The sequence below is a fragment of the Kogia breviceps genome, chromosome 10 (genome assembly GCF_026419965.1).
Source record: "Kogia breviceps isolate mKogBre1 chromosome 10, mKogBre1 haplotype 1, whole genome shotgun sequence".
Lineage (NCBI taxonomy): Eukaryota > Metazoa > Chordata > Mammalia > Artiodactyla > Physeteridae > Kogia > Kogia breviceps.
This window is the reverse complement of record NC_081319.1, coordinates 47,004,874-47,019,405: the sequence shown is the minus strand read 5'-3', so window position 1 is coordinate 47,019,405 and position 14,532 is coordinate 47,004,874. Positions and strand designations below refer to the sequence as shown.

The 14,532-nt window shown below is 38.7% G+C and overlaps 1 protein-coding gene across 2 annotated transcripts in view; it reads left to right on the top strand.

Annotated features, from left to right (window-relative positions):
• Window positions 1-14,532, top strand: part of ANO10 (anoctamin 10) — a 240,231-nt gene that overhangs the window by 58,818 nt on the left and 166,881 nt on the right. For both annotated transcript variants that reach the window (XM_067005638.1, XM_067005639.1), the window contains exon 11: window positions 6,014-6,142. In XM_067005638.1, coding sequence (XP_066861739.1) covers window positions 6,014-6,142 — 129 coding nt within the window. The remainder of the gene's footprint in view (window positions 1-6,013; window positions 6,143-14,532) is intronic.

Here is a 14,532-nt window from a genome sequence, read left to right as displayed (position 1 = left end):
CGCGTGCCTCAGCAAAGATCCTGCATGCCTCAACCAAGACCTGACACAGCCAAACATAAAAAAAAAAAAAAAAAAAGACACAGACTGGATGACTGGATACAAAAACAAGACCCATATATATGTTGTCTACAAGAGACCCACTTCAGACCTAGGGACACATACAGACTGAAAGTGAGGAGATGGAAAAAGATACTCCATGCAAATGGAAATCAAAAGAAAGTTGGGGGCTTCCCTGGTGGTGCAGTGGTTGAGAATCCGCCTGCCGATGCAGGAGACACGGGTTCGTGTCCTGGTCCGGGAAGATCCCACATGCCGCGGAGCGGCTGGGCCCGTGAGCCATGGCCGCTGAGCCTGCGCATCCGCAGCCTGTGCTCCGCAATGGGAGAGGCCACAACAGTGAGAGGCCCGCATACCGCAAAAAAAAAAAAAAAAAAAAAAAAAGTTGGAGTAGCAATACTCATATCAGACAAAATAGACTTCAAAATAAAGACAGTTATAAGAGACAAGGAAGGACACTACCTAATGATCAAGGGATCAATCCAAGAAGAAGATATAGCAATTGTAAATATTTATGTACCTAACATAGGAGCACTTCAATACATAAGGCAAATGCTACCAGCCATAAAAGGGGAAATTGACAGTAACTCAGAGACTGGGAGACTTTAACACTCCACTTACACCAATGGATAGATCTTCCAGACAGAAAATTAATAAGGAAACACAAGCCTTCAGTGACACATTAGACCAGATAGACTTTTGTGATATTCATAGGACATTCTACCTGAAAGCAGCAGAATACACTTTCTTCTCAACTGCACACGGAACACTCTCCAGGATAGATCACATCTAGGGTCACAAATCAAGCCTCGGTAAAGTTAAGAAAATTGAAATCATATCAAGCATCTTTTCCCACCACAACACTATGAGATTAGAAATCAATTACAGGAAAGAAAAACTGTAAAAAACAGAAACACATGGGGGCTACACAATGCACTACTAAATAACCAAGAGATCACTGGGGAAATCAAAATATACCTAGAAACAAATGACAATGAAAATACAATGACCCAAAATCTGTAGGATGCAGCAGAAGCAGTTCTAAGAGGGATTTTTATAGCAATACAATTCTACCTCAAGAAACAAGAAAAATCTCAAACAACCTAACCTTACACCTAAAGCAACTGGAGAAAGAAGAAGAAACAAAATCCAAAGTTAGGTGAAGGAATGAAATCATAAAGATCAGAGCAGAAATAAATGAAATAGAAACAAAGAAAACAATAGCAAAGATCAATAAAACTAAAAGCTGGTTCTTTGAGAAGATAAACAAAATTGATAAACCTTTAGCCAGACTCATCAAGAAAAAGAGGGAGAGAACTCACACCAATAAAATTAGAAATGAAAAAGAAGAAGTTACAACTGACACCACAGGAATACAAAGGATCATAAGAGACTGCTACAAGCAACTATATGCCAATAAAATGGACAACCTGGAAGAAATGGACAATTTCTTAGAAAGGTGTACAGCCTTCCAAGACTGAACCAGGAAGAAATAGAAAACATGAACAGACCAATCACAAGTAATGAAATAGAAACTATGATTGAAAATCTTCCAACAAGCCAAAGTCCAGGACAAGATGGCTTCACAGGTGAATTCTGTCAAACATTTAGAGAAGAGCTAACACTTATCCTTCTCAAACTCTTCAAAAAATTGCAGAGAGAGGAACACTCCCAAATTCATTCTACAAGGCCACCATCACCCTGGTACCAAAACCAGACAAAGATATCACAAAAAAAGAAAATTACAAGTCAGTATCACTGATGAACATAGATGCAAAAATCCTTAACAAAACACTAGCAAACCAAATCCAACCACACATTAGAAGGATCATACACGATGATCAAGTGGGATTTATCCCAGGGATGCAAGGATTCTTCAGTATACACACATCAGTCAATGTGATACACCATATTAACAAATTAAAGAATAAAAACCATGTGATCATCTCAGTAGATGCAGAAAAAGCTTTTGACAAAATTCAACACCCATTTATGTAAGAACTCTCCAGAAAGTGGGCATAGAGGCAACTTACCTCAACATAATAAAGTCCATATATGACAAACCCACAGCAAACATTATTCTCAGTGGTGACATACTGAAAGCATTTCCTCTAAAATCAGGAACAAGACAAGCGTGCCCACTCTCTCCATTGTTATTCAACATAGTTTTGGAAGTCCTAGCCACGGCAATCAGAGAAGAAAAAGAAAAGGAATCCAAATTGGCAAAGAAGTAAAACTGCCACTGTTTGCAGATGACATGATACTATACATAGAAAATCCTAAAGTTGCCACCAGAAAACTACTAGGGCTAATCAGTGAATTTGGTAAAGTTGCAGGGTACAAAATTAATACAAAGAAATCTCTTGCATTCCTATACACTAACAATGAAAGATCAGAAAGAGAAATAAGGAAACAACCCCATTTACTACTGCAGCAAAAATAATAAAATACCTAGGAATAAACCTACCTAAGGAGGCAAAAGAACTGTATGCAGAAAGCTGTAAGGTACTGATGAGAGAAATCAAAGATGGCACAAACAGATGGAGAGATATACCATGTTCTTGGATTGGAAGAATCAATATTGTGAAAATGTACTACCCAAAGCAATCTACAGATTCAATGCAATCCCTATCAAAATATTAGTGGCATTTTTCACAGGACCAGAACAAAAAATTTTACTATTTGTATGGAAACACAAAAGACCTCAAATAGCAAAAGCAATCTTGAGAAAGAAAAATGGAGCTGGAGGACTCCTACCTGACTTCAGACTATACTACAGGGCTACAGTAATCAAAACAGTATGGTACTTGTACAAAAACAGAAATATAGATCAATGGAACAGGATTGAAAGCCCATAGATAAATCCATGCTCACTGTGGTCACCTTATCTACGACAGAGGAGGCCAGAATATACAATGGAGCAAAGACAGCCTCTTCAATAAGTGGTGCTGGGAAAACTGGACAGCTACATGTAAAAGAATGAAATTAGAACACTCCCTAACACCATACAGAAAAATAAATTCAAAATGGATTCAAGACCTAAATGTAAGGCCAGACACTATAAAACTGAGAATGGGAGAAAATATTTGCAAACGAAGCAACTGACAAAAGATTAATCTCCAAAATATACAAACAGCTCATGCAGCTCAATATCAAAAAAACAACCCAATCAAAAAATAGGTGGAAGACCTAAACAGACATTTATCCAAAGAAGACATGCAGATGGCCAATAAATACATGAAAAGATGCTCAACATCACTAATTATTAGAAAAATGCAAATCAAAATTACGATTAGATATCACCTCACAATGGTCAGAATGGCCATCATCACAAAGTCTACAAACAATAAATGCTTGAGAGGGTGTGGAGAAAAGGGAACCCTCTTACACTGTTGGTGGGCATGTAAATTGATACTGCCACTATGGAGAACAGTGTGGAGGTTCTTTAAAAAGTAAAAATAGAACTACCATGTGATCCAGCGATCCCACTACTGGGCATATACCCAGAGAAAACCATAATTGAAAAAGACAGATGCACCCCAATGTTCATTGCAACACCATTTACAATAGCCAGGGCATGGAAACAACCTAAATGTCTATTGACAGAGGAACGGATAAAGAAGATGTGGTACATATATACAATGGAATATTACTCAGCCATAAAAAGGAACGAAATTGGGTCATTTGTAGAGATGTGGATGAACCTAGAGACTGTCATACAGGGTGAAGTAAGTCAGAAAGAGAAAAGCAAATATCATACACTAACGCATATATGTGGAATGTGGAAACATTGGTATCGACGATCTTATTTACAAAGCAGAAATAGAGACACAGACATAGAGGCCAAACGTATGGATATCAAGGGGGAAGGGGTGTGTGTAGGATGAATTGGGAGATTGGGATTAACATAATACACTACTGATACTATGTATAAAGTGAATAACTAATGAGAACCTACTGTATAGCACAGGGAACTCTACTCAGTGCTTGTGGTGACCTCAGTGGGAAGGAAATCCAAAAAAGAGGGCATATGTGTATTCATATAGCTGATTGACTTTGCTGTACAGCAGAAACGAACACAACATTGTAAAACAACTATACTTCAGTAAAAATATTATTAAAAAATCAGTATGCCAAGTGAAAGAAACAGACATAAAAACATGTATACTGCATGATTCTAATTATATAGAATTTTGGAAAGTCAAACTAATATATAGTGACAAAAAAACAGATCAGTGTTTGCTTGGGGCCAGGTATAAAGTGAGGGGTGTTTATGTTGGGCCAGTAATCTTTTGGGGAAAATGGAAATATCCTACTTGTGATGGTGGTTTCACGGGTAAATACAATTATCAAAAGTTAATGAAGTGTATACCATAAATGAGTACAATTTATTATATGTAAACTGTAACTCAGTATAGGTGATTTTTAAAAACCCAAAAGCTTAGTTAGAAATGTATTAAAAATGCAGGAACCAGACACTGTCATATGCTGCCAATGGGAAAGTGAACTGGTCAACCCTGGGGAGTTCAGCTTGGTCTTATCTATCAAAATTATGAACACAGTGGCACCTTTGACTCAACTAGTCCACTTTCAGGAACTTCTCCCACTTCCACACTTCTTAAGTGATGTGTTTGCAAGTTTACTAATTGTAGCATTGTTTGTTATAGCAAGCAATAAGGAAATGGTTAAATAACCCTTGGTACATTGATGCAATGAAATACTTAAGCAGTTGTGACTTAAGTCTTACGTTGTGACTTAAGAATGAGGGAGATCTTTGAGTACTAACACAGAATATCCTCCAAAACATTTTAAGTGATAAAACCAAGGGGCCTGACAATGTGTATTATGCTGAGAAGAGAGTAAGAAGGTATATGTTCAGGTTTGCTTATATTTATTTGCATACAGTGTCTGGAAAGATACATAAGAAATTAATAATAGTGATTATCTTATGGGGAGAACAGGAGGTGACGAGGGGGAGAAAGGGGACAAGGAGACTCTTCCCTATACACTGATAACATTTTATTTTTGAACTAATTTATAATAAATCAATAAATAGAAATTTAAAGCTATTTTAAGATAAAGTCCTGAGTAGATTTGTTGTAAAGAAAACCGGAAAAATAAGATTACACAAAGGATTTCTAAAATATTATAAGATGGTAGATATTCTTCCTGGGACAAGATTTTATTAAGTTTGGATCCAATCATGTTTTGTTTTGCTTCTGTATTTCTAATAGTAATTGTATTTCTTAGAATTAGGCATTGTTATTAAGTAGTGATCACCAAGTGCTGTACATAAAAAGAAAGAAAGAAAGAGGGAAAGAAAAGAAAGAACAGTGGTCACAATGTTTCCATAGTCCATACTCAGTAATACACACCAGTCTGCTTCATGGGACCCTGGCTCAGTCTACTTAGTAGGTCTCAGTGGGGCCTGGCATCTGTATTTTTCTGAAGTTCTACAGGTGATTCGGTAAATGCCGCTAGGAAGGGATCATTATCCCTGGTGCCTTGGGTATGGCCGAACCAGATGTGGTATGTGATCTGTCAAAGTAGAAGGACAGTTTCATGAAATGAATTCTATTTGAAATCATACCTAACTGTTTTTGAATGTGAAACATTCGTTCTGACGGCCCTAGTTTAGATTCCCTTTAGCTATGCATAGAGTCAAGTAACTTTAATAGTGTATTTTTCTTGGATGTGTTCCCAGTTCAGGTCCCTGGCCACCTCCATTTGGGAAGATAGAACATACTGTTTGGGATATTCAAGCCAAAAGTATCTGAAATACCTTCTAACAGTATGGCTTTTTTGAGCTAACGAAGATCATGGCATTATAGAGAAAAAGTTGTACATGTCCTTGGAATGTTTAGAGCTAAGGAAAGACTTTAGATAATATGAAAAAGGATGAGGAAATATGGAAGCAGTCCTTGTGGTCTTTAATTTCACTTTTTTTTTCTTTCAGTTGGCTTTTGAAACAATGAGTGTTATATCTGTGGTCACTAACTGTGCTCTGATTGGAATGTCACCACAAGTGAATGCACTCTTTCCAGAGTCAAAAGCCGACCTCATTTTGATCGTAGTAGCAGTGGAGGTAAGTGAACATTTAGACCTGTTTTAAATAGTCTGTATGTCAGATGCCTGTGTTATTCTAAGGCAGTGATGTCCCTGGCTGTCAGTGATGGGCAGTTTAGCGACATGCATTTACTGGTAAGAAAGCAAAGTGGCTCAGGTAATAGGAACACATGAGGATCCAGGCTGTCCATTCCTGGTTATTGACTACTACAAAAAAGTCACCGTGGTGCTAACAGGACAGTGATTTTTCCAGCCTTTGTGCTGGCCTGTCTAGTGTTGAGGAGATAAATCCTATTTGAAATAGAATTCTATAGATTTAATGGTTTGTTTTTTTTTTTTTTCCAGTCTGTTTGAGGGCAAGGGAAACTGTCACTTCCACTTTCTAAAGCAGATAAATCCTAAGAAATGCTTTTTGATCATGACTTAGGTCTCATTTGCAACAGGTGTGGGATTCATTGCAAAACACTCTAAAACTCCAAAATGTAATGTGTAGGAAGACTCATAATTTCACATACCAAGTACAAGTAGGCTGTCTGTGTACTTTTTAGATATTTGTCTTGTTTATCATGTTTCTGAATACAGATTACCATAACACCTTGAAAATTAAGTACTAACCAGTTTGCAAATGGAAGAATTTGCAGGGATTTTCTTGTTGTTAGTGACTATAGTTGTCAGGAATATTGTCTTTCATTTTTAGATACTAAAAAAATAGAGCAGTAGTGGAGATTTATCAAAGCAGAATTTAGTAGGATCATAGAGCAGTGATTCTGGACTTAGGGCTGACCATAAGAAATGGAATTATGAACTTGTACATTTCTAATGGTGACTAAAGAAATATATTCTGCTTTGCTCTGTTTGCTCTTTTAGTGTATTTGATAGGAATCTGTGTTCATGATAGAAGCTGTATGTAGAGTATGCATTTTGGAGAATGATTTTAGACAGCATCAACTAGGAAGGGAAATAATGGCTTTGCAGATAAAAGTAGGTCTGTTTTGAATTTTGTGAGTTGAACAGGATTTTGGAGAGCTATTTGCAAGGCAATTTATTACCTGTGGCAGTAAGAGAACAAAACAGAGGTACCTTAGACAGGGGTTGGCCAGCTGGCCAGGCTCACAGTGCATCTTCTTGATTTAAGATATGGCCCTTAACTTTGAAGATCTTGGAAGTTGTCTTTGCCAGCACATCCAGAGCTAATAAGGCTTTGTGGCTGACTTACACTTAAAAATCATGAGACTCACAGGGGACTGACCAGAATATCAAGTAGTTAATCTGCCATAAGGAGACTTTTCCAGTGCTTGTAACCATCAGTGTTAAAGTAGAAGTGGAGGGTTTCCCTGGTGGCGCAGTGGTTAAGAATCTGCCTGCCAGTGCCAGGGGACACCAGTTCAAGCCCTGGTCTGGGAAGATCCCACATGCTGTGGAGCAGCTAAGCCCATGCGCCACAACTACTGAGCCTGTGCTTTAGAGCCCGCGAGCCACAGCTACTGAAGCCCATGCGCCTAGAGCCTGTGCTTCGTAACAAGAGAAACCACCGCAATGAGAAGCCCACGCACTGCAACGAAGAGTAGACCCTGCTCACCGCAACTGGAGAAAGCCCAGGCTCAGCAACGAAGACCCAATGCAGCCAAAAATAAATAAATAAAATAAATAAATTCAAAAAAAAAAAAAGTAGAAGTGGAATTGGTTATTAGAAGATTTCTTGGTAAATTTAGAAGCAGAGCAGGAGTGTAGTAGTCTTGAGAGATGCAGGCAACCTGAAAACCATCCCTTCCTTCAAACAGAGCAGAGCTCTTTCATGAGCCAGATCTTGGTGTCCATCGCCAACTTCTGAGCAGTGCTGGATGATTTCAGTACTGCCCACTTCTTGATTTTGCATTCACTTTCTCTAGACTTTTGACTGGCCCAGTCTTCCTGTATATCCCCATTAATTAGATCACTGTCTTCTTTTGTATTGGTGATCTCTTAATCAGATAGCCACACCCTGGTTCTTCTTAATGTGGGAGATTTCCTGGCCCATAAGACTCCTGTACATGGCTAACCTCAAGTGTTGCAGACTGATTTTGCTAGTCTAATCCTTATGTATTCACTTAATCTGCAAGTTTTAATGTATACTTTGTTGTTGTCCTGAGGTTCTAACCCTTATGCCTCCTCTTACAATTTTAATCTCTTCATAAAGTAACTGTTTTACTGTCATTATCTAAACTGGTTCCTTAGCGTACAACAGAAATAAGCCTCTTTTTAAAAATCTTGTGAGGAGAATCCTTAGGTTTGTTTTTTTAAAAAATTTTATTTATTTTTTTGGCTGCCTTGGGTCTTCGTTGCTGTGCTCAGGCTTTCTCTAGTTGCGACGAGCGGGGTCTACTCTTCGTTGTGGTGCGCAGGCTTCTCATTGTGGTGGCTTCTCATTGTGGAGCACGGGCTCTAGGCGTGCGGCTTTCAGTAGTTGTGACACGCAGGCTCAGTAGTTGTGGCTCACGGGCTCTAGAGTGCAGGCTTAGTAGTTGTGGCACACAGGCTTAGTTGCTCCACGGCATGTGGGATCCTCCCGGACCAGGGCTCAAACCCCTGTCCCCTGCATTGGCAGGCAGATTCTTAACCATTGTGCCACCAGGCAAGTCCCAGGATTTTTTTTAATTAAAAAGAAAATTTTAGATTTTTTTTTTAAAGCTTGACTGAGTATGCAATGTAAAATTGAATAGAAGACAAAATGATCATGATTTTACGTTGGTAACTCAGTGTAATGTTACAACTTTTTTGTATTTACTGCCATCTAGTGTTTCCTTTAAAAACTCAAGAGACTTCAACACTACTTTTATTTGTATAATAGTTGCAGAAATTTATTACAGACTGACCAAGAGAATAGCCTACCAATATGTGAAACCATACGGTAGAATCATATGAAATGCCATTTTCTGCGTTAAAAATAGTCAAAATATTGGGAATTTCATAAAGTTCAGCCCACAGCATTAAGTCAGTATCTAAATAATTTCTCTTAAATAATCATCATTATCTTCACTTCTGAGACAAATTTAGCTCACTTCTTTGATGTAATTTCAAGGAAAGGATCACTATGTTAAATGCAGAATTACACAAAGATCTCCATTTCCTAAAAGATAGAAATGGCCTAAAATCCTCTAAATATCAAATGTTTGATAATCTTTCATTTTAGCGTTAAATGCATTCACAGTTTTCTTTTAATTTTAAACTTGGCAAGAAGCAGCAAACATATTGAATGCTAACAATTCACCTACTAAATGCTGTTCTTTTTCTAGGGTGAAAATGAATTAACTCACCTAGAAGTTGCACTGCATTTCTGATGGTTAGGTTCTGGTGACCAGCAAGGCAGTCTGCACCATGCATGTTTAATTGGTAGTTTTAAAAATATCACTGAATTACAGTTTCTTTATTTTACAAAAAACATAAGTTAGGTAATTTTTTGTTTAGTGCTGCTCAGAAACAGAGTTGATTCTCATCTCTTTGTAATGACTAAAGGTGTCTTCTGAGAGTGGACTGGACCCTTAGGGTTCTTTTGTGCCCCAACTCACAGGCTTTATTTTCCTATTTAAAAAAAATTAGTTTCATACTTAAAGAAAAGTTGCAAGCATAATACAGATAATCCCTATATATCCCTTTATTAGGAGTCACTAATTTCGAACATTTTGCCATATATGTGCTTGCTGTCTGTCTCTTGATTGATTTATATCTGTATTTGTATCTACATATAGATATTTCAAACTATGGAGATTCTATTTCTGTACTGCCTCTTAATTCACTGTGGCCCTGGGCCAGTCACCTTGTCTTGTAAGCTCATCTCCTTGACTGCGTATTGAGCCCAGTGCAGCATCCTTTCCAGGGATGCTCTGAGGAGTGTAGTAGAAATGACACATGTGTAACCCTAATCACAAGTGTCTGGCATGGAGCAGGTGCTGAACAAATTGCAGGTCTTGTTATCACTTTCACAAGGCAAGATACTGTACATGTAAAATACCAAACACAGAGCTGGGCACTTGGTCAAGGCACAGTGGATGTGAGCTGCAGTTCTAACCATCTCTGCAATGGCAGAATGAAGCTTTTGTTATCTTTATTATCATTCTATCATCATTTGTTAAGCAGGCAGTATAGCAGCATGGAAGTAGCTTGGGGTGTCAGAGTCAGGAGGTAGATGAATTAGAATTTCAGCTCTTCCCCTTAATCTCTGCACACCTTGGTTTCCTTAGATGTAAAATGAGAGCATTGGTATTGTACACAAGAAGTGATGGCACCAGGTCTGACACAGAGGAGGAGGTGAAAAAGTGATAACTTCACAGTACCACCATTGTTAATGAATTAATCCTTTAGCAGTTGGCTCATATGTCTCCATCAGCTCATTGACGCATTTCCATGGGCTTGGTTCTTCATAATAACACTGAATTAGTTCTGTTTGTGCTGAAGTTTCTTATTTAAGTATTAATTGCCTTCTCTTATGTGCCTGTTTCCATCCTGTGATATGATTCCATTTTTCTTCTCTCTTCCTGGTCTTGTTCCCACATCTGAGTTCAGCCCTGCCTCCCACCCATCCATCACACATTAAGTCTTGCTGATTTTGACTTCTGAATATCTGTTTAGTTTCTCTTCCCTGTTACCATTGGCATGGTTTGAGTTTAGGCTCTCACCATTTCTCATCTAGACTTATTTTTTAACAGCTTTTGGAGATGTAAGTCACATAACCATACAGTTCACTCATTTCAGATATACATTCCACACCTCTTACCTAGACTTTTACAGCAGATCCTCACCAGCTATCTGGTTTTCATGCTTTCTCTCCCCTGCCTCATGCTCTCTACTTCTGGGGTGGTTATTCTAAAATGAAATTCTGATCATATTTCTCCTCTGCTTACAGAAGAAATGCCCAAGTTAAATATCAGGTTCTTTATAACCTCCTTTTCCCCTTCACCTCCCCTGCTGCCTCATCTCACCCTTGGACATGCCAGAGCCCTTCCTACAAGTTGCTATTAGCATTTACTAAAACTGTACGGCAATCATGTATCTCTTCCACCAGACTGAGCTTCCTGAGAGCAGGGGCAAGGACAAGCGTGTAATAAATACTCAATAACTGAGAAGTGGCCATTGAATTACTTTAAGTGATTAAGCAATCGCTTGTTAAATGTTTGTTAATGAATGAATGAGTCACATATAGTTGTTTTTTTTTCTTCAGTGAACATACAGTTAGTGTTAGCTGTTTGAGAATTAACTTCAACTTTTTAATTAAAGATTCTACTGTACCTTTGGGAAGTATACTAACAAAACCCCTATGGCAAAATATTAAAATTTTGTTATTTATAAGAAAAGGTGAACTGAATTAGGCAGTATGGTACAGTGATTAAGAACATGGGCACTGGATTGAAATCCTGATTCCAGTTTGACAGGCTATGTGTCTTTGAATGAATTTGAACAATTCAGTACAATTGTTATGCAGATAATGAATAAATGCACATGGTATGCTTACCCCAGTGCTTGGCAAGATTAAGTATTCAGTATTTGTTAGTAATTGTTGTTGTCTCAGAAAAAAAAATCTGTTCTCATAAAAATCTCTTCACCTGGTTGAAATATCTGATTAAATTCTGAGATGTCAATTTAAAAACTTGCCTAGGAAGGAACCCACAACCAACTCTTTACCTTCTCCACTTCCCAGTGTCCGACCATGTGTTGGGTTCGTAAGAAGGTAAATAAGGTTTTTGACCTTTGGATTAGGGTACTTAGGATGGAATTATTGAACTGGGTTTTTTCCTTCTTCCTTTTGCTTCATCAATTCCTGTGATAATCTTGGTAATTTTCTCGTCTCTCTATGGGCTGCCCCCCTCTTCAGTTTGATGAAACATTGCTCTGTGTTCTCTTAATGGTGTGGGAATAATTAAAGACAGTCAAGATAAATTCTTTCATTGTGTGCTTACAATATGCCGGGCATTACCAAGATACAGCCCTGGCTTTAGAAGTGCTCACAGAGAGAATCCTCTGAGAGATAAGTCACAGTGCAGTAGAAAGCCTCTTTCCTAACCTTCCCCAGCTCTCTCCATCCCCTCCTGACAGAGTTCCGACTGGCATAGACTCTCCCAGCTTGCTGGGTGGGAGCCATGGGGAAGATGTCCACTCACTGAGTTAAGTGCTTACCAAGAGGCACTTTGTTCCCAAATCTGTTTATGTGTGGTATTCTCGTTACTGTGATTGGCATAATTTAATTAAATGGAATGAAAACTGATGAAATGTGTGTGCTAAAATAGAGAAAGCCATCATTTCCGTGGAAACCTTTGGAAAGACTCCATAAAGACAAATTACTATCAGATGGATAAAGATGAGTCAATTATAAAAGATTAGGGAAAATCATAAAAATATGGGCAACTTCCAGATTCTGTTTTCATATTGCTTCACAAGTGTCTTTAAATTTTCACTCTTCGTTAAAGAAAACAAACCTGGGAATCTTTGACATTGTATCATGGGTGTTATTTATGCCTAGAAGACAGTGAGAAGCTCCATCACTGGATCCTACTCAAAGGCAAGGCCTTGGCTCCACATTAAAAGATTTGCAAATAAACGTATACATTTAAATGTTTGTTAAAATATTAAAGGTAGGCATTTTTTTTAAATGGGTCCTCATTTTAGCTAACTTTTTTGGTCAACTGAGGAATTACTGACCCAGGTGAGCTGCCTAAAGGAGCTTCTGTCCTTGGGGAATAGGGGATTAGGGGCCTGGCTTTTAAGTTTGTCAATTAATGGGAAATATTGGTTTGTTGAAGGACCCAATGCCCTCCAAAGTGATGATTAGTATATAATCTGTTTAAATGTGACTTTGTTGATATCCAATTTTTGCAAATTACTCTACATTCCTTCTTCTTCTTTTTTTTTTTTTTCTTACTCTGCATTCTTTTAAGGTGATAACAGTGGTTATAACCTGTTTCTTATCCTGGAAAGTTTAGGAAAAGGCAGGTCTCTGAAAAAGATCAGTTTATGCTCAGAATGGAGTTGTTTTCAGGTAAGAATTTTAGAAGGATTAAGAATTAGAAAGCTTGACAGTTTCTCTACACTCTTAAGTCATAATTTCTACCTTATTTAAAGTAAAATTACAGAACATCCTGTATATCCATATTCAAATGTAAAATACTCCAAATATCCACAAAGAAAATGACTGGGGTTACTGGTCTTTGAGGACTGTCACTCAGGTCTCCTGTCAGTTGGCACTTTTAAAGCCTCCTGTCAAGTACCTGCTCCCTCTGATATCTCCTATTACATCCTAGCCTGTGCCCCGCCTTCAGCCACAGACCTGCTAAGTGCACTGGCTTCCTCTCGGCTTTACCTGCTGACTGCCTCTTTGCATGACGTTGAACTTCCCTTTCTGATACATAAACCAGTTCACAGTCAAACTTGCCTCCTTTCTCTGCGTTTCTCTTTTATTCCTTTGGAGAATGGGAGATAAGAAAGCATTTTGGTTTCATTTTTTTTCCCTAAGATGGAAAGCAAGCTGTGCTTCAGAAAATTGAAAGTAGACTTTAAGAACATAAGAAATCTCCACTCTTTATAGTATTGGATGGGATGTTGAGAAGTACCAATCCAAGGGGAATACATTTGGGGAGGCCTTGTATGGCAGGGGACCTCTTTTGAAGGAAGAGTGGGATATTGGGGCAGCTCCAGAGGCAGGAGTGACTTGGGAATGGTGTGTTCACAGGCCATGTGGTTTTGCTTAGGGAGAGTGAAGAGCATGAATTGGGGAATAAGGGGTAATGGGTGGGGAAATGGGTGGAGGGGTAATGGGTGGGGAAATGGGTGGAGGGCTCAGAGCTCATGAGGAAAACTTTACATTGCATGTACATTGCATCGTAAAGTGGTCCGTTTTAACATGCTCAGAGGCCGAACTGCAATATTCATTTCCCCTCATTTTAATGTCAACTCTACTTGGCTATTCGCAGTGATACATGAAAATGAATAGCTTGAAAATTGAATCTACCATATCTCCCCTCCTTTCCTTACTAGGTAGGGAGTAGCTGCCGCATGTGGGTCTGAGGAGGGTGAAGTGGGTTCATGCCTGAGGAGCCTGGCCCTGCGGGTGTAGACAGCATTGGCTGTCCTCTGCCCTGGGCCACAGCTGCGCCCTCCTGTGTCTCAGTGGTCCCAGTAGCTGCCAGGTTTCTCTGCTCTTTCCACAAGGATCCAAAAGCTGGAGTCTGCCACGACCTCTTTTCCATTGTCCTTCAATCCACCTTGTTTTTTTGATTCCTGCAGTCCTGTTGGTTAGGTCCCAGTTCTTTATGCCTGCCAATCCTTATAGTTTATTTCTTCTGCCAGAAATACAAAACTGTCAGAATAGTTGTTCTTAAGGACCTGTTCTTTCAGCTTTCCATCTGTGCTTTCATATAACTTGTTTTATTTCTGTTTAACATG